The 19,742-nt window shown below is 42.4% G+C and overlaps 1 protein-coding gene across 5 annotated transcripts in view; it reads right to left on the reverse strand.

Moving 5' to 3' along the window:
• Window positions 1-19,742, reverse strand: part of TLR2 (toll like receptor 2) — a 40,020-nt gene that overhangs the window by 18,016 nt on the left and 2,262 nt on the right. The window contains exon 1 of one of the 5 annotated variants that reach the window (XM_061383925.1): window positions 19,207-19,399. The exons of 1 other annotated variant lie outside the window; for it this stretch is intronic. Coding sequence is in view for 1 of the 4 variants with exons in the window: in XM_061383921.1 (XP_061239905.1) it covers window positions 19,137-19,150 (14 nt within the window). In the remaining 3 variants the exon portion in view is untranslated. Of the gene's footprint in view, window positions 1-8,279; window positions 8,492-8,801; window positions 9,234-19,136; window positions 19,161-19,206; window positions 19,400-19,742 lie in introns of those variants that run through there. 3 more of the 5 variants (XM_061383921.1, XM_061383923.1, XM_061383924.1) reach the window with 3 other exon arrangements.

The raw sequence follows: 19,742 nt of genomic DNA on the forward strand, positions 1-19,742 counted from the left end.
CCACTGAGTCAGTGATGCCATCCAACCATCTCATCCTCTGTCATCCCCTTCTCTTCCTGCTGTCAATCTTTCCCAGCATCAGGGTCTTTTCAAGTGAGTCAGTTCTTCACATCAGGTGGCCAAAGTATTGGAGTTTCAGCTTCAGCATCAGTCCTCCAATGAATATTCAGGACTGATTTACTTTAGGATGGACTGGTTGGATCTCCTTGCTGTCCAAGGGACTTTCAAGAGTCTTCTCCAACACTACAGTTCAAAAGCATCAATTCTTCACACACACACATATACACCAAGAAATAACCAAGAGGGAAATGGAATGTATGAATAGGATAAAAAATGAACTCCCTAACACCTCCAACAACACTAACACAGGTAGACCACCACTGAACAATGACATAAAAAGCACAGTACCACGTAGGAATATGGAGCAGGACCAATCATGGATTGAAAAATGAGTAAATGAATTATAGAGGATGAAAAAGCAAGCAGTTTAAGAAAAGGGCTAGGCTTAACCAAGTGGATTTACCACCTCCTACCTGTACCCTTCAGATCTTCCACTAGAACACACCTCTTGTCTGACCTGATGCCCCCAAGAGTTAGAGGTCTCACAAAGCCAAACAACAGCTCTCTTTGACCACCTTTCACTAGAAGCAGCTCCAGGAAGAGTGTGCTCTTTAACCAAAAGAAAAAGGTTCCATGCTCTTCAACCTGTTTTGCACTTAACAACTAGCAGACAGGAGGGATGCTGAGAATCCCAGGCAGAGCAAGGGGGTTTGTTGGGTTGAGGGACAATCAGACCATCAGAACTTTCTCTTCCTGAGAAACTAAGTGCAGAAAGCAGTGTTTGACTCGGTGTGTGTGTGTGTGTGTGTGTGTGTGTGTGTGTGTGCACGCACGCCCGTGCTCAGTGGCTCAGTCATGTCTGACTCTTTGCAACCCCATGGACTGTAGTTCACCAGGCTCCTCTGTCCATGAAATTCTCCAGGCAAGAATACTGGAGTGGGTTGGCATTTCCTCCTCCAGGGGATCTTTCTGACCCAGGGATCAAACCCATGTCTCCTATGTCTCTGCACTGCAGGAGGATTCTTTACCTGCTGAATCACTGAGGAAGCTGTTTGACTCAGTACCTTTTTCAAAAGATCATTTTGGGGAAACAACAATACTACCTTTGCCAATACTCACACGTCCATCTAAGGGTGAGTGTGCCTCCTCAAGGCTCTCTATTCCAATCCGATGTCTACGCATCTGTCTTTGTACTGGCAACATTACATATATGACTCATCTTCATATCCAGAAGAGCAAGGCCTTCCTCCTTGTTCTTCTTTAAGTGAGCCTTGGTTAGTCTTGGCCCTCTGTATATTCTTATGAACTACAGAATTAGCTTAACAGTTTCAAAAACAAAATCCATTGATTTTTAATTGGCAATACCATCAATCTATAGATAATTTGGGAATTATTGACATCATTATAATATTGAAGTTCTCAATTCATGAGCATGATATATTTCTATTTATTTTGGTCTTCTTTATTGCAATAATACCTTATGATTTTTCCATACAGAGGTCTTGGCATATTTTTGTGATATTTATTCCTAGGCATTTGACACTTTTGAAGTTTTAAAAATAGTATTACTTATATATGGCATATACCTATAGATACAGAGAGAGAAATTCAATTAAATTTTACATATTTACCATACATTGAGCAACCTTGCAAAACTAATTCAGCAATTTTCACAGTTTATAAATTCCTGTTTTTTTGCTACATACATAATCATATCATCCAGGCACAATGATCATTTTATTTCCTTTTTTCATTTGATTTCCTTTTTCCTTATACTTTATTCTGTTTATTCATAAATGCTGAATTTTATCAAATTCTTTTTTTCTTCCTGTAACTATTGAGATAATAACATTTCCTTCTTTACTTTGTTAATAAACATTGGTGACTACACAGATAAACTTTAGTGTTAAGGCAACCTCGCATTTTTAAAATAAACCCATTTGTCTGGATGTATTATCCTTAAGAATGCTCAAACTACCACACAATTGCACTCATCTCACATGCTAGTAAAGTAATGCTCAAAATTCTCCAAGCCAGGCTTTAGCAATACATGAACCGTGAACTTCCAGATGTTCAAGCTGGTTTTAGAAAAGGCAGAGGAACCAGAGATCAAATTGCCAACATCCACTGGATCATCAAAAAAGTAAGAGAGTTCCAGAAAAACATCTATTTCTGCTTTATTGACTATGCCAAAGCCTTTGACTGTGTGGATCACAATAAACTGTGGAAAATTCTTAAAGAGATGGGAATACCACACCACCTGACCTGCCTCTTGAGAAACCTGTATGCAGGTCAGGAAGCAACAGTTAGAACTGGACATGGAACAACAGACTGGTTCCAAATAGGAAAAGGAGTGCATCAAGGCTGTATATTGTCACCCTGTTTATTTAACTTATATGCAGAGTACATCATGAGAAACGCTGGGCTGGAAGAAGCACAAGCTGGAATCAAGATTGCTGGGAGAAATATCAATAACCTCAGATATGCAGATGACACCACCCTTATGGCAGAAAGTGAAGAGGAACTCAAAAGCCTCTTGATGAAAGTGAAAGTGGAGAGTGAAAAAGTTGGCTTAAAGCTCAACATTCAGAAAATGAAGATCATGGCCTCTGGTCCCATCACTTCATGGGAAATAGATGGGGAAACAGTGTCAGACTTTATTTTTGGGGCTCCAAAATCACTGCAGATGGTGACTGCAGCCATGAAATTAAAAGATGCTTACTCCTTGGAAGGAAAGATATTACTAACCTAGATGGCATATTCAAAAGCAGAGACATTACTTTCCCAACAAAGGTTCGTCTAGTCAAGGCTATGGTTTTTCCAGTGGTCATGTATGGATGTGAGAGTTGGACTGTGAAGAAAGCTGAGCGCCGAAGAATCGATGTTTTTGAACTGTGGTGTTGGAGAAGACTCTTGAGAGTCCCTTGGAGTGCAAGGAGATCCAACCAGTCCATTCTGAAAGAGATCAGCCCTGGGATTTCTTTGGAAGGAATGATGCTAAGGCTGAAACTCCAGTACCCTGGCCACCTCATGTGAAGAGTTGACTCATTGGAAAAGACTCTGATGCTGGGAGGGATTGGGGACAGGAGGTAAAGGGGACGATAGGATGAAATGGCTGGATGGCATCACTGACTCGATGGACATGAATTTGAGTGAACTCTGGGAGTTGGTGATGGACAGGGAGGCCTGGCATGCTGCGATTCATGGGGTCGCAAAGAGTCCGACATGACTGAGCAACTGAACTGAACTGATTATCCTTTTTATATATTTCTGGATTTTGTTTATAGTATTTTGTTTAGAATTTCTGAATCTACACTCATAAATAAAATTGCCCTTTGAATTTCCTTCCTCCTAATGCTGTTGTTGTTGTTAAATACATTAACAGTTACAGAATGATTCAGATTTTCTTTTTATTCTTTTGTCAGTTATGTTTTTCAAGGAATTTATCAAATTTTCTCCTAATTTGTCAAACTTACTGACATAGTTACTTACATCCTCTTATTATTTTAATGTCTACAGGACCTCTATTCTACTCCTTAGATGAGTTATTCATGCCTGCTTTCTTTTCCGATTGTCTTGTCAGAGGTTTATCATCTTTATTAGCATTTTCAAAAAACCAACTTTCAGTCAACAGAGCCTCGATTCTCTACTTCATTAATTTCTATTCTTATATTACTATTTTCTTCCTTCTGCTTTCTCTGGATTTATTTTAACGTTCTCATTTGCGCTTCCTTGGACAGATGTTTCCTCATTCACTTTCAGCCGTTCCTCACTGCTGACATACCTGCTTCAGGTCATGGATTTTCCTCTGGGCACTAGTTTAGCTATGTCTCCATGTCTCTCTCCACTCTGTTCTTTCCATACTTTGGTCTCTTCAAGTTTCAGTCTAAACATTTTCTTCTGATCTATTTTCTAGTTTTTTTTCTTCAACTATGTTTAATTTACTGTTAAATCTACCCACTGATTTTAAATTTTTTTATTATTACAGTTTTAAGCTATGTAATTTCTATTTGGTTCCTTTACACATCTGCCATGTCATTGCTGCTGCTGCTGCTAAGTTGCTTCAGTCGTGTCCAACTCTGTGCGACCCCATAGACGGCAGCCCACCAGGCTCCCCATCCCTGGGATTCTCCAAGCAAGAACACTGGAGTGGGTTGCCATTTCGTTCTCCAATGCATGAAAGTGAAAAGTGAAAGTGAAGTCGCTCAGTTGTGTCCGACTCTTAGCAACCCCATGGACTGCAGCCTACCAGGCTCCTCCATCCATGGGATTCTCCAGGCAAGATAGTTTCAAATTCTCTGCCAAAATTTTCAGCCTTGATTTTTATCACTTTGAACACAGTATCACAGTCTGACAAGCTGCAGAGCATTTTTGACAGCCTCAGAAGACAGGGAGTTAAGTGTTAAGGTCTGGGGCAGTCATGGATTGGATAGGAAAGGCCAAATTAGAGGAAGATAAGTCCTTACAGAGGTTCCATCACAGCTCTGATTTATCCAGATGGCTCAGGCGGCCTCAATCTCTGAATAAGGACCAAGATCATTTCTGGACTGCTAGTGCTCACGGGTACCTAGCACTAGGTAGCAAAGGAAAATTTGCTTCAGAAGAAGACAGCATCATCCTAGGCCTCAGATGTAATTTGAAAATCTGAAACAAGTTTTCAGATACAATGTCCAGTATAAAACAAAAACAACCAGGCACTAACGGAAGCAAGGTAATAAGCACAAGAAGAGCAGAAACAGCAGACAATAGACACGAACCCACAGAGGCCACAGATCCAGCATTGTCCCCACCTCTAAAAGTAACAGAGTTAAGATGAGATGACTATTACTGTTTGCGCCTATGTCTATGCCATTGTCTTCCTGCTTAATCAGTTGTTGGAGGAAAAATCCTCTTAGTATAATTTTACTGAACAACCAAAATTTACTTGATTTTTGTCCACTTTGTAAGATAGTACACAAATCTTAAGGAATCTATACCAATTTTTTTTTTATTATACTAAGATTTAAAGTCAAATATGACTATGCCAAAGCCTTTGACTGTGTGGATCACAATAAACTGTGGGAAATCCTGAAAGAGATGGGAATACCAGACCACCTGACCTGCCTCTTGAGAAACCTGTATGCAGGTCAGGAAGCAACAGTTAGAACTGGACATGGAACAACAGACTGGTTCCAAATAGGAAAAGGAGTACGTCAAGGCTGTATATTGTCACCCTGCTTATCTAACTTCTATGCAGAGTACATCATGAGAAACGCTGGACTGGAAGAAACACAAGCTGGAATCAAGACTGCCGGGAGAAATATCAATAACCTCAGATATGCAGATGACACCACCCTTATGGCAGAAAGTGAAGAGGAACTCAAAAGCCTCTTGATGAAAGTGAAAGTGGAGAGTGAAAAAGTTGGCTTAAAGCTCAACATTCAGAAAACAAAGATCATGGCATCCGATCCCATCACTTCATGGGAAATAGATGGGGAAACAGTGGAAACAGTGTCAGACTTTATTTTTTGGGGCTCCAAAATCACTGCAGATGGTGACTGCAGCCATGAAATTAAAAGACACTTACTCCTTGGAAGGAAAGTTATGACCAACCTAGATAGCATATTCAAAAGCAGAGACATTACTTTGCCAACAAAGGTCCGTCTAGTCAAGGCTATGGTTTTTCCAGTGGTCATGTATGGATGTGAGAGTTGGACTGTGAAGAAAGCTGAGCACCGAAGAATTGATACTTTTGAACTGTGGTGTTGGAGAAGACTCTTGAGAGTCCCTTGGAGTGCAAGGAGATCCAACCAGTCCATTCTGAAGGAGATCAGCCCTGGGATTCCTTTGGATGGAATGATGCTAAAGCTGAAACTCCAGTACTTTGGCCACCTCATGCAAAGAGTTGAGTCATTGGAAAAGACTCTGATGCTGGGAGGGATTGGGGGCAGGAGGAGAAGGGGAAGACAGAGGATGAGATGGCTGGATGGCATCACTGACTTGATGGACGTGAGTCTGAGTGAACTCTGGGAGTTGGTGATGGACAGGGAGGCCTGGCGTGCTGTGATTCATGGGGTCGCAAAGAGTCAGACACAACTGAGCAACTGAACTGAACTGATGCCCATTTTAAAATTTTTCCTCGCTTCTTTTTCTCTTTAAAAGGTGAAGTGTATATGAGCAGAGGTCTTGGGCTATTTCATATAAATGTTATATGACACCTATTGCATGACCAGTTTTCAACAAATAATAATTATTGATAATGCTAAAACTATGGTTAACAACTTGATACTTAAGGTTAGAATTACTTGTCTCTCCTCACATTTCCTCAAGACATTATAGCAGGGGGCAGAGAACTCTTCAATGTAAGACACCAGGAAAGGGAAGAGATGCTCAAGTTAGATGGAGTGGAGTCACATCTAATGAAGGCTGCGGACCTACACAAAGTATAAAAATCATGTGCCTAAAGAATTCAGAAAGTTGCCAGAGTGGTGAGGAATTATTGGTCCCAGACTTAGGATAGGATAGGAGTCTGAGGAGTAAGCCTGGCATTAGAGGTGATCTAGCTGAGAGGAAGCTGAAGCCCTGTGGCTCAGAGTGAAAGCAGGAGCAGACCTCTCTCCAGGGCAAGGGCTGGGATGCCGAGGTGAAGCCGGACTGGAGAGGGACAGGCTGGTGGCCAGATGCCTGGCAGAGAAGTGCAAGTGGGCTCTCCATAAAGCCAGGCGCAGAGAAGAGGCTACACCTTCTGTGAACAGGGCCCTCACAAATCTCTGCCCTCTGACCCTCGGTCTCCACCTGGCTAGAAGCTAGCATCCTAGAAATCTCCCATAAGGTCTGCCACAAATGCTGGTATGGATCCAAATATTAAAAGATATCAGTTTAGTTCAGTCACTCAGTCGTGTCTGACGCTTTGCGACCCCATGGACTGCAGCACACTAGGCCTCCCTGTCCATCGCCAACTCCCGGAGTTTACTCAAACTCATGTCCATTGTGTTGGTGATGCCATCCAACCATCTCATCCTCTGTCGTCCCCTTTTCCTCCTGCCTTCAATCTTTCCCAGCATCAGGGTCTTTTCAAATAACTAAGAATTTTTCAGAACTTAAGAAAAATGTAAGTTCATGAATTATAAATGTATATTAAATCCCAAGCAAAAAAAGAATAGAAATTTCTCATCTAACCTCAAAACAATGGAATAATAGCCCCAAAGGGCTGAGAAAACATACCTGTTAGTCTAGACATTTACATCCATTTAAATAATCATCCAAGAGTAAAGCTAAGACATTTCCAGACATTAAAGACCTAAAGAATTTTATGCATAGACAGTTGTTAAAAGAAGTACCCAAATACATATGTTCTTTAGCAACATGGAAAATAAACCTAGTAAGAATAGACAGCAAGAAGCAACAACCGGATTTTTTTAAACATAACGATAGATAAGGAAGAAGACAGCACTCAGAAACTCAGACATGCCTCTTCTGTATGAGGGCACAGTGATGTAAATTTTAAATGATATTGTGGAGATAAAAAAATTTTTTGACAAGCAATTTACTTAAAGATATTTATGAAGAGGTTACACCAAGATGCCACATATAATTAATTATGCTCAATCACCAAAATCAAAACAAGATATTTAACCAATCAAATCAAATTCTTAAGTAACACAATGAAAAAAAAATTAACTGACGGCTTAGAAACTTCCAAAACAAGTTGTCAACTTCAGGCAATGTTTGTAAAATGCGTTCACTACAAAAAGTTTAAAGATACAAATGTTTTCTGCTCAGAACAGGAAGAAACAAAATACTGGTGAATAAGGATATCTGCCCTTTTTTTGTCTCTACTTTCAAGTCAGGTCATCCTACTTCCCAGTTGCTTTTTGCCAAGATCTGAGTTAGCAACATTGCAGGCAGTGCAGAGGAGACCTTCTACAAGATTACAAGCATCTCACCCACCTGAACTGCTCACACCCAGAACAATTTCTCTCTATTCTCTCAGATTTTTTTTTCTCCCCAAACAGGAAAAATATTTTCCTGCCTGGGATAGAAGTTCTAAACATAAGTTCTCATTTATAGAGGTTGAAAGGGCGTGAAGCCCACCCCGGGGACAGAGGCCAGGCTCGGGGTGCGGGGAGCGAGAGTCCTGGGCAGATCCGAGTCCTGACCCTGTCCCACTTCTGAGCCCTGGTGGGAAATCCCAGCCCTGGAAGCCGGGTCTCTGCGGTAAGCAGTGAGCGCAGACGCACCTGTGCACCCTGGAAAGCTTCCACCTGGGCCCCGTCACAGCCGCTCCGAGTGAAGGAGGCGGGAGCGGCCGGGGCAGGCACAGCGGCCGGCGAGAGGGCGGCCCTTCGGGGAAACTTGGCCACCCGCCCCTCGCCTCCGGGAACGCGGCCGCCCGCAGCGCGGAGCCCCGCTAGGAGGCTCGAGGGCTCTGCGCTCCGCCGCCGCCCGCGGACACCAGGACGCCGAGGGCTGGGCGAACCCCGGCCGCGCCCCCGTCCCTTTCCGGGCGGCCCCCGCTCCTCCCCGGGACTGCGCGGGCGGGGCGGCGGGAGCGTCGCGGCCTCGGGGCCCAGTGCCCCACTCTCCCAGGGACCCGCGCGGCACGACGGGGGTCCCGGGTGCCGCCGACCGGGAAGCGGGGATGCCCAGCGCCCGCGTCCGCGCTCGGCCACCCTGGGGCCCTGCCTGCTCGGCCACCCGCCGGGTCCGGAGACGACTGCGGAGCGGGGATGCCGGCGGATCCTAATTCCTGACCGACGTACCTGGGACTTGCGCGGCCTTGCAGCGCCTTCCACAGCCTCCGGCCGGGAGCGGCCCGGGAAGAGCGCGCGGGACCGTGCGCACCCCCTCCTCGCGGGTGCGGGACCGCCGGTTCCGCGGAGTGCGCGTAACCCCTGTGGCCCAGCGCGCCGCCGCGCTTCCCCACGGTCTCCGGCGGGGACCGTGACCCGGGTGCTGCCCGCACAGGTGCCGGGTGCTGCCCGGGTCGGAGGAGGGCTCTGGGGCCCGGGTTGCGGGGAGATGCTTCACGCCTCCGTGTGGGATTCCCCCACCACACAGTTAGACTTCGAAACCAACGAGAAGGCTTATTACCCAACCAGTATTTTCCTGAAGCCTCGAGCACCCAAAGCCTATTACCCTGAAACACTCGGTCTTTAAACTCCACCTCTCCATTCTTCTGCACCCGTGGATGCCCAAATTCAGGCTCCCCCCTGCCCCTATGCCCTCTTCAACACTATTTCCCCGTCAGCATATCTACACGGCCCACCTCCACTCTCAAGTTTACAGTCTCCTGCATTAGAATAACTCGTCAATCACTATCCAAACCAACGCAGCAGAATTTTGCCTGAAGAGCAGATAAGGATGAGACGGAGTTTAAACGTTTCAGTCCTGTGGTGGTCCCTTTGTGGTGCGCTGACCGTCCGTAGCTGCCTGCCACCTGCCATCCCTGCTCTTACGGTGAAAAGATGTGGACTCCCACTAGCGTCTACGATTTGAGCCTAAGCATTTCCATCCTTGTTTCTCAAAGTGGGTAATTCCCAAAACAAACAGCCTAGTTTGGCTTTCTTCTTTGCCACAGAAACTAGTGAAGCGTGTCTGTAAGGGAAACGAACTACCTTGATAGTCATAAACTACATTTTATTTTCATAATTACATTTGCCCTTCCTAAATTGAGATCAGAGACTGAAGAAGCATTCTTGTTCCTCTTTGACACAGGAGGAAATGCCATGCAAATTCTAAGTGGCAGAAATGAGACTTGAAACCAGAATTTTACCCGAAACTAAGGTTTCTTTCTTTCTCTTCTACATGCCTAGTCCTCATTGCAAAGGCACCCCACTCCAGTACTCTTGCCTAGCAAATCCCATGACGGAGGAGCCTGGTAGGCTGGAGTGGCTAGGAGTCAGACATGACTGAGTGACTTCACTTTCACTTTTCACTTTCATGCACTGGAGAAGGAAATGGCAACCCACTCCAGTGTTCTTGCCTGGAGAATCCCAGGGACAGGGGAGCCTGGTGGGCTGCTGTCTCTGGGGTTGCACAGAGTCAGACACGACTGAAGTGACTTAGCAGCAGCAGCAGCAGGTCTCATTAAAGGCCCCAGTCTCAGGCAAACTTAATCTACAGGCATGAACGTGAACTTGAGAGGGTGGAATCTGGTTTTCTGTACAGTTTACTGATTACCTGTGGACTTTTCTCCTCATTCCTGACCATCCTGGCTCTCCAGTTGTCGGAAAGACTTCCTTCTTATTACTTCAAAATCCCCCCCACCCTTCCTCATGATTTCTCAAGTGGATCCTTGGGAAAACTTCTTTCCAATTTTTTTGCCCTGAAACTAAAACCTCTATTCTTTCTCTGTGAATCTTTTCTAGTAGAGCTGCCTAGATAGACTGATGTTATTGCTTTGTAATCCCAAAGTCGATTAGAATATTCTGACAAAATAAGGTAAAAATCATGTATTTACCCACAACGTATTACCAGTATCATCTCCTCGCAATGAAGATTTCTCCTACACTCTCCTCAAAACTCCGCACGTTCTCCTCTGGCACATCTTTGTACGTGTTCAGTTCTTCATGTTTTCAAAGCATTTTCACATGAATCTTTTCACTTGAGTCTCCCAATAGCAGGTGAAATAAATAGTTTTGATATTATAACACCTTTCAGTTCAAGTGATTAAAGAATTTGACTCAAGCCATATGGCTCGCAGCCAAGTGGCAAAACCCAGGTCAGAGTCCAAAATACCTTAGCTTCTTTTTGGTAGGATATCAGACCTTCTCTAACTCAAAACTTATTTAACCACAAAACTTTTTTTTTTTTTAAATGAACACAATATGAAAATGTATTCACTTAAATATAACTTTAATGGTATCCATATTTTTGAGAATCTGACTGAAATTCTAAAATGAAGTTATCAAAAAAAGTCTGTGTCTTATTCACATAAAATATTTTGTACTAGTTAAAGAAAATAATAAAAAATAACATCGATCAAAAATCACTTAATGAAAATCTGCTGTAATCCTTGCACTAATTAATATACAGATCTTTGTACACAAATAATCATTCTTCAAAATGTTTCTACTTTGAACAATGTCAATAACATCTGTAATTTTTGAAGAATAGAATTTAATAGTCCCTATGTAAAATGAATATAATCAGATTGATTATATTCTTTGCAGCTAAAGATGGAGAAGCTCTATACAGTCAGCAAAAACAAGACCAGGAGCTGAGTGTGGATTCAGACTTAAATTGAAGGTAGGGAAAACCACTAGGCAATTCGGGTATGTGTGCTGGTGGTTCAGTCATGCCTGACTCTTGCAACCCGACAGGCTGCGGCCCGCAGGCTCCTCTGTCCATGGGATTCTCCAGGCAAGAACACTGGAGTGGGTAGTCATTCCGCCTCCAGGAGGTCTTCACCCAGGGATCGAACCTGGTTCTCCTGACTACAGGCAGATTCTTTACCCACTGAGCTACCAGGGAATGACTTAAAAATCCCTTATGAGTATACAGTGGAAGTGACAAATACATTCAAGGGATTAGATCTGATAAACAGAGTGCCTGAAGAGCTATGGATTGAGGTTCCTGACATTGTACAGGAGGTGGTGATTAAAACCATCCCCAAGAAAAAGAAATGCAAAAAGGCAAAATGATTGTCTGACAAGGCCTTACAAATAGCTGAGAAAAGAAGAGAAGGGAAAGGCAAGGGGAAAAAAGGAAAGTTATACCCAACTGAATGCAGAGTTCCAAAGAATAGCAAAGAGAGATAAGAAAGCCTTCCTAAGTGAACAATGTAAAGAAATAGAGGAAAACAATAGAATGGGAAAGACTGGTGTTGAAGAAGACTCTTGAGAGTCCCTTGGACTGCAAGGAGATCCAACCAATCCATTCTAAAGGAAATCAACCTTGAATACTCATTGGAAGGATCGATGCTGAAGTGGAAGCTTCAATACTTTGGCCACCTGATATGAAGAGCAAACTCATTGGAAAAGATCCTGAAGCTGGGAAAGAGATCTCTTTAAGAAAATTAGAGATACCAAGGGAACATTTCATGCAAAGATGGGCTCAATAAAGGACAGAAACAGTATGGGCCTAATAGAAGCAGAAGATATTAAGAAGAGGTGGCAAGAATACACAAAAGATCTATATAAAAAAGATATTAATGACCCAGATAACCATGTGGTGTGATCACTCAACTACAGCCAGATATCCTGGAATGTGAAGTCAAGTGGGCCTTAGGAAGCATCACTATGAACAAAGCTAGTGGAGGTGATAGAATTCCAGTTGAGCTATTTCAAATCCTGAAAGATGATGCTGTGAAAGTGCTGCACTCAATATGCCAGCAAATTTGGAAAACTCAGCAGTGGCTGAGGACTGGAAAAGGTCAGTTTTCATTCCAATCCCAAAGAAAGGCAATGCCAAAGAATGCTCAAACTACCGCACAATTGCACTCATCTCACATGTTAGTAAAGTAATGCTCAAAATTCTCCATTCCAGGCTTCAACAGTACATGAACCAAGAACTTCTAGATGTTCAGGCTGGATTTAGAAAAGGCCAAGGAACCAGCGATCTAATTGCCAACATCCATTGTATCATAGAAAAAGCAAGAGAATTCCAGAAAAAACATCTACTTCTGCATCATTAACTACACTAAGGTCTTGACTGTGTGGATCACAACAAACTGTGGAAAATTCTGAAAGAGATGGGAATACCAGAGTACCTTACCTGTCTCTTGAGAAACCCGTATGCAGGTCAAGAAGCAGCAGGTAGAACCAGACACGGAACAATGGACCAGTTTCATAACGGGGAAAGGGTACGTCAAGGCTGTATATTGTCACCTTGCTTATTTAACTTATATGCAGAGTACATCATGAGAAACGCTGGGCTGGATGAGGCACAAGCTGGAATGAAGATTCCTGGGAAAAATAACAATACCCTCAGATATGCAGATGACACCACCCTTATGGGAGAAAGTGAAGAGGAACTAAAGAGCCTCTTGATGAAAGTGAAAGAGGAGCGTGAAAAAACTGACTTAAAACTCAACATTCAAAAAACTAAGATCATGGCATCCAGTCCCATCACTTCATGGCAAATAGGAGGGGAAAATGTGGAAGCAGTGACAGACTTCCCTTCTTAGGCTCTGAAATCACTGGGGATGGTGAGTGCAGCCATGAAGTTAGAAGACAATTGCTTCTTGGCAGGAAAGCTATGACAAACCTAGACAGTGTATTAAAAAGCAAAGACATCACTTTGCTGACAAAGGTCATAGTCAAAGCTATGGTCTTTCTAGTAGTCATGTATGGATGTGAGAGTTGGACCATAAAGAAGGCAGAGTGCCAAAGAATTGATGCTTTCAAACTGTGGTGCTGAAGAAGACTCTCAAGAGTCCCTTGGACTGCAAGGAGATCCAACAAGTCCATTCTGAAGGAAATCAACCTTGAATACCCATTGGAAGGACCGATGCTGAAGTGGAAGCTTCAATACTTTGGCCACCTGATATGAAGAGCAAACTCATTGGAAAAGATCCTGAAGCTGGGAAAGATTGAAGGCAAAAGGAGAAGAGGGCAGCAGAGTATAGATGGTTGAACGACATCACTGATTCAATGGACATGAACTTGGGTAAACTCCAGGAGATGATGAGGGATACGGAGGCCTGACATGCTGCAGTCCATGGGGTCGCAAAGAGTCGGACATAACTTGGCAACTGGAAAACAACAATATTGCTAACATCAAATATGCCTAGTGTCTGGAAAACACTGGGTGTTAGATTCTACTTAATATTTGCATTGGATAAATTTTCTGGCCACTGATAAGATTTAAGTGAAGAACCAAGTTGACACTGACCAAATTCAATGTTAGGTTTTTCTAAAGAAAGTAACATTCTCCAAAGTTTATATATTATTTTGTCTTAAATGAAAAGTATGTAGGTAGCACAAGGCATCCTCTGAACTGTTTTCAATTATTCTCCAATCATCAAATTTTCACTGAGATCCAAGTATCCTGTGGATTTTAAATATTGTGAAGGAAGATATGACATTGAGCAGACTTTGGCACTTTCAACCGTGAATGTCTTTAGTTAGTATAAAAAAGCATGTCTTTAAAGTTCTGTCATGGTGGAAAATTCTCATAGCTAAGCTCTCGTTATTACAGTTTCTATTCAGCCTGGTCTGATCATGGAATTTCAGATATCTCGTTATCCATTTTCCATTTTCCTGAAGTACAGTCTTCCAGTTCTATATCCTCTAAACAGATTTTCAAATCATCTTGTTTAATAGCTACAACTTCTTTAACTATTAGTTTTCTCATGGGCCCGAATGTGAGATTGTCTTCTGTTGCCTATGATCTCATATGAAGAGCAATATTTTTCACTTTTACACATTTTGGAAACTTGGAAGATTTACCAAAACCTTCAGAATAAAATTGACCTCTTCATATGTGATCAAAAGGTACAAATTCTCAGTTATCAGATGCATAAATTCTGGGAAAGTAATGTTCAGCAAGGTGACGATAATTAATAATACTGTTATTATAACTTTGAAAGTTGCTAAGAGAATAAGTCTTAAAAGTTCTCAACACAAGAAAAAATGGTAACTGAAGTGATGGATGTTGTTAACATGCTGGATATTATGTAAAAAGGTTGTAATAATTATTTCACAACACATACATATATCAAATTATTAATAATAATAATATCAAAATTATTATTGTTGTATTATTAAACTAATACAGTATTACATGTCAATCATGTCTCAATAAAACTGGGAGGTGGGACACATCAAGATACCACGGCCTGTTCACTGTGTTGTTGTCGGTCGTGTCCGACACTTTGTGACCCCGTGGACCTAGCCCACCAGGTTCCTCTGTCCATGGGATTCTCCAGGCAAGAGTACTAGAGTGTGGTGCCATTTCCTTCTCCAAGAGATCTTCCCCACCCAGATATCAAACCTGCATCTCCTGCATTGACAGGCAGATTCTTTACCACTGAGCCACCAGGGAAGCCCACGTGCTCACTAGAATGGCTAAAGAAATAAAGACTGACAATACCATGTGTTGATTAGGATACATAACAAATGTTTTCATACACTGCTGCTGGCAGTGCAAAATGACACTCCCAGAAAGTTTGAAAGTTTCTTGTAAAATTATATTAACACCTTATCAATGACTCGGTAGTCTCAATCCTGGGTATTTACCGACTAGAAATGAAAAATAAATCCACAAAAAAGCATATTCTTCATTCAGGGCTAGAAACAACCCAAGTATCTATCAACTCGTGAATAGATAAATTGTTGTATATCTATACCATAGACTACTGCTGCTGCTGCTGCTAAGTCGCTTCAGTCGGGTCCGACTCTGTGCGACCCCATAGACGGCAGCCCACCAGGCTCCCCTGTCCCTGAGATTCTCCAGGCAAGAACACTGGAGTGGGTTGCCATTTCCTTCTCCAATGCATGAAAGTGAAAAGTGAAAGTGAAGACGCTCAGTCGTGCCCGACTCCTAGAGACCCCATGGACTGCAGCCCACCAGGCTCCTCCATCCATGGGATTTTCCAGGCAAGAGTACTGGAGCGGGGTGCCATTGCCTTCTCCTACTCAACAATAAGAAGACAGAGGTACTGAAATATACAAGAACTGGATGATCTGAAAAGAATGATACTAAGTGAAAGAAATCAGACACGGGCAAATACATAGTATAGAATCCATTTATATGAAATTCTACACAAATCATGACAGAGAGCAGAGATATCAGGAAACCAGCTTGGGAAGAGGGCTGACTATCAGGGCCAATAAGGGGCTTTGGGACATAATGGAAATGTTCTGTATCATGATTGTGATAATGGTTACACGACTGTATGTCTTTGTCAAGCTCATCAAACGGTACTTCTTAGATTGATAAATTTTATTCTATACAAATTATCTCAATAAAACTGAGTTTAAATAATCCTCTTCTCTCCAAGAGCAAAGAATGGGTATATCAGGCCTCCAAAATAGAGGACCATTTGTCTGTTTTTTATAGAAGGAAGGAGAAAACATCTAATTTCTCCAACAGGTCATTCTGCCTTGCTTATAAAACATCTACTTTTACCTTAATAAGTTTACATTAATTTCTCACTTGCAAGAGATCTAACTAGGGTATTTCTTGATGGAAAGAAAATTATTTCTTAAGTAGCTCAGGAAGTCTAAACTACACAGAAGTATAAATCATAAAATCTTCTAATATCATATTCAGATGGCTTTATCCCTTCTGGAATGCTCATTTTCAGCTTTCTGTCTTGCCAATACTACTCCATGCATAGTCAGAGCAATTCATCACCCAAATTTTACAAAATCCATTCCAGGACTAGACTCATTGGGCTACAATGATTCCAGGAATTAATGTATTCCTAGACCATTCCTGATGGCCTAAATGTTCATTCTTTTAAAAAAGAAAAAAGAAAGGAGGGAAGAAAGAAAAGAAAAAAGACAAAAGTTCTCAGAGTAAAATTGACTATTTCATCTGTTAGTCCAAGTGACTGGTCTACATTGATTTCAAACTTGTTGGTACATATTTCTAAGGATCAGAAGCATCAGTCTTAAGTTAATTCAGAACATAAAGCCCATAAAAATTTGTGATTCTTTTTTAGTTTAAAGAATTTGTAAGTATTTCAGGAATCTACAACTTGGAAAGATGAAAAAAGAGGGAAAGAGACTTTTCTTCAAGTTCTTTGATGCACTATCCCAGATGCAAAGGGCCAAACCACGAAGATGACATATGAGGTCAGTTGTTATGAGTTAGATTCAAATATACAAGAATCCAGACAAGGCAATAATCTTCACCTGTTGCAAGACATGTACTAGACGACAGACAAGGAGATTTCAAATTCGCATACAGCAGCTGGTTGTGGCTGGAGTATATTTCATGAGGGCGTGGCCTTTGTGCTCCTCTGTACAGGGACGCCTCAGCAGCCCTGAGATTGCAGGACGCGCTAATCAACTATTACTTGTTGAGTAATGGGTTGATGAGTCTTTTCGGAGGGTTAGTTGGGTCTAGAGAAATGGAGTGTGGACATTACAGACACAGTGAGACTTCAAGGGACAGAAGTGTGACCAGTGACTTCTTGCCCCAACTTCCTATCCTTGCCACACGATAGCTGACCTTGTTTAAAAACAAGAATGAAGAAATGTTGGTGTATTCTTTCCAACCACAGAGTCAGACGAAGCCACTAGTGAGCAGCTGGTATCATTTTAATTCTGCGTGGCCTCATCCATCAGGAAGAATAGGGAAAGAAGGCAGAATTTTATCAATTTCCCAGTTCTTTGGAGCGCCTGGGGAAATACGTTGAAATATTTTAAGAATCAGATAGCTGCTAAATCCAACCATGTGATGTGGCAACCTGCATAGAAGTCGCTGCCTTCCGTGTGGATGGAAAAAATGAGCTCATGATAATGACTCAAACCCAGGGACATTGCTGTGTGACCACTGCCTTCTCTAGCTTCAGTCCTATTAAAAAGCACAAACAGGGCTCAGTGTGTACCAACCACGGTCACAGACAAGAATGTTGCCAGCTTCATAATCCATATCATTGGCCACCTCTCTATGAAGGAATTCACAAATTATGTATGATGATGTAATGATTTCTTATTTGTGTTACCTTTCAAAGCCTGGAGGTTGCTGTCTTCTTGGACACTGTATAGATGGTTATGCTTGACCCAGAAAGTTTCTGGATGCAAACTCTGGAAGACTTTAATTAGTATTTACATTAATATTTTGTGTTAAGGAATCCGTATTTGTTTTTTAAAGACTTGTCGCTTTTTTTTTTTAATTTGGCCTATTAGAGTCAGGCTTGTAATTCCAACTTAAAATGCTTACTTCATTTATTGTGATTTTAAGCTGAAATTTTTCATTGTATAAACATGTATCGAAGTACTTGTCATACATTGAAACATTTAACAGAGTTTACAGTTTATCATTCTTATAAGTGTATTAGTTATATAAGCATTGTTTAAGAACTCAGTAAAGTTTTACTAAGTCAAACTAATACAGAGAATATCAAATACATTACACTTATAAATGCTGCTAAAATTATTTAGGCTTAATTAGCAAAATTTGTAAACAGGATCAAACAAAAGCCAAAGTCCCTTTTAAAGTGATGTTTAAATTTGGTAGATTTATGAATAGTGGAACCTGAACACTTAAGGAAGGACAAAGTTTTTAACTTGGCAAAGTTAGTCATTTAGATATGAAAATCATACAGCAAAGTTAGTCATTTAGATATTAAAGTTGGCAAAGTTAGTCATTTAGATATTAAAGATGGCAAAGTTAGTCATTTAGATATTAAAATCATACAGCCAAAGCAAATTTCCAAATTCTCACTTCTGCAGACAAATTCTGAAGACTTTTTTTAAAAAGCCAACGCTGACAAAATTAAATTTGAGTCACTAACTAAAGTTTGTCGTGTCTTCCTTCCTTTCCTGCCGCCTGTCCCCACGGCTTCCTCGAAGCTGAGTCAGCTTCCTGACCTCAGACCTCGTCTTCTGGTCTGCTCCTGCGTGTCCTGCTGGTGTCCTTCCACCCTCCCCTCAGCTGTGGCTTCCCTGAACTGTCAGTCACTGGGACAGATTCAACTGCGTATCCATTATTTACCGCACACTGTTAACAGTGCCAGGCCTCTTAGATTTCTAAGAGATGATTTGAACTAAATCTTGGTTTATACAATGGGATTAAATCTATAGGGTTAAATCCGCAGTGTCCCCCAAAAGGCATCATCAGACCCAGGAACTCCACTTCCTGAGATGTGAGAGCCACTGACTCTTATCTCCCCAACTACTTGTAAGAAAACCAGTTCCTCTGAAGTTCCAGGCTCACACACACCATTTGCCCTCACAGCCTCTTTCGTCTCACCACCTGCGCACCTCCTATGCCTTTGCTTTCACTTGTCAAAGACTTTGGCACTTGCTCTTAGACCTCTTAAGATCTACCAGGAGCCCAGATTCCCTGGTCATAGAGATGAGTTCCTCGTCACCTCTTGGTTCCTACGCCAGCTCCTCCAGACCTCCTCCCCAGCACTACCTCGGTCACCCCCTGAACCTGGACATTACCAACAGTTGTCCAAGTTCAAAATGACTCACTTGGCCTCCTGCATCTTTCTCAGGGTCCACTTGTCCTGCCTCTTCCTCCAACTCACTGGTCATTTCTTACCTTCTCTTTCTTCCTTCTTTAGATTCAGGCCAGCACTTGGCACAAGCTGGAGCTCACAGTGGAAGGGCTAGCAGACCCTGGGGTTCCTATTCTCTAAGCATTCTATGGAGAGTCATACTTGACCCCAAATTTCTGGTTCACTAGGTTTTTCCCCCTTTTTGAGGGGAAAATACCAGCCTGAGTGTGGCCTCCAGATGGTCTGAATATGCATGTGTGCTGCACAGGGGCACCAGAGTAGCCAGCAGGAAGCCTGGGGGAAGTTGGGATGATGCAGCTCTTCTGACTTCAGAATCTCTGAATCACCCTTACCTCCCACACAGGCAGGCTCTTTTGTCAATCGTGCCGCCAAACACAGGGTTGAAGGAGAGGGTTTTCCTTCCCCCCAATCTCCAGAATCTTCCCTGTCCTTCAATATGAACAATTGGAAGCACCATCACCACCACCAGGTTCGATCCCTGGGTCAGGAAGATCCCCTGGAGAAGGGAATGGCACCCCACTCCACTATTCTTGCATGGAGAATCTCATAGAGGAGCCTG

Source organism: Bos javanicus, chromosome 17 (genome assembly GCF_032452875.1).
Source record: "Bos javanicus breed banteng chromosome 17, ARS-OSU_banteng_1.0, whole genome shotgun sequence".
Lineage (NCBI taxonomy): Eukaryota > Metazoa > Chordata > Mammalia > Artiodactyla > Bovidae > Bos > Bos javanicus.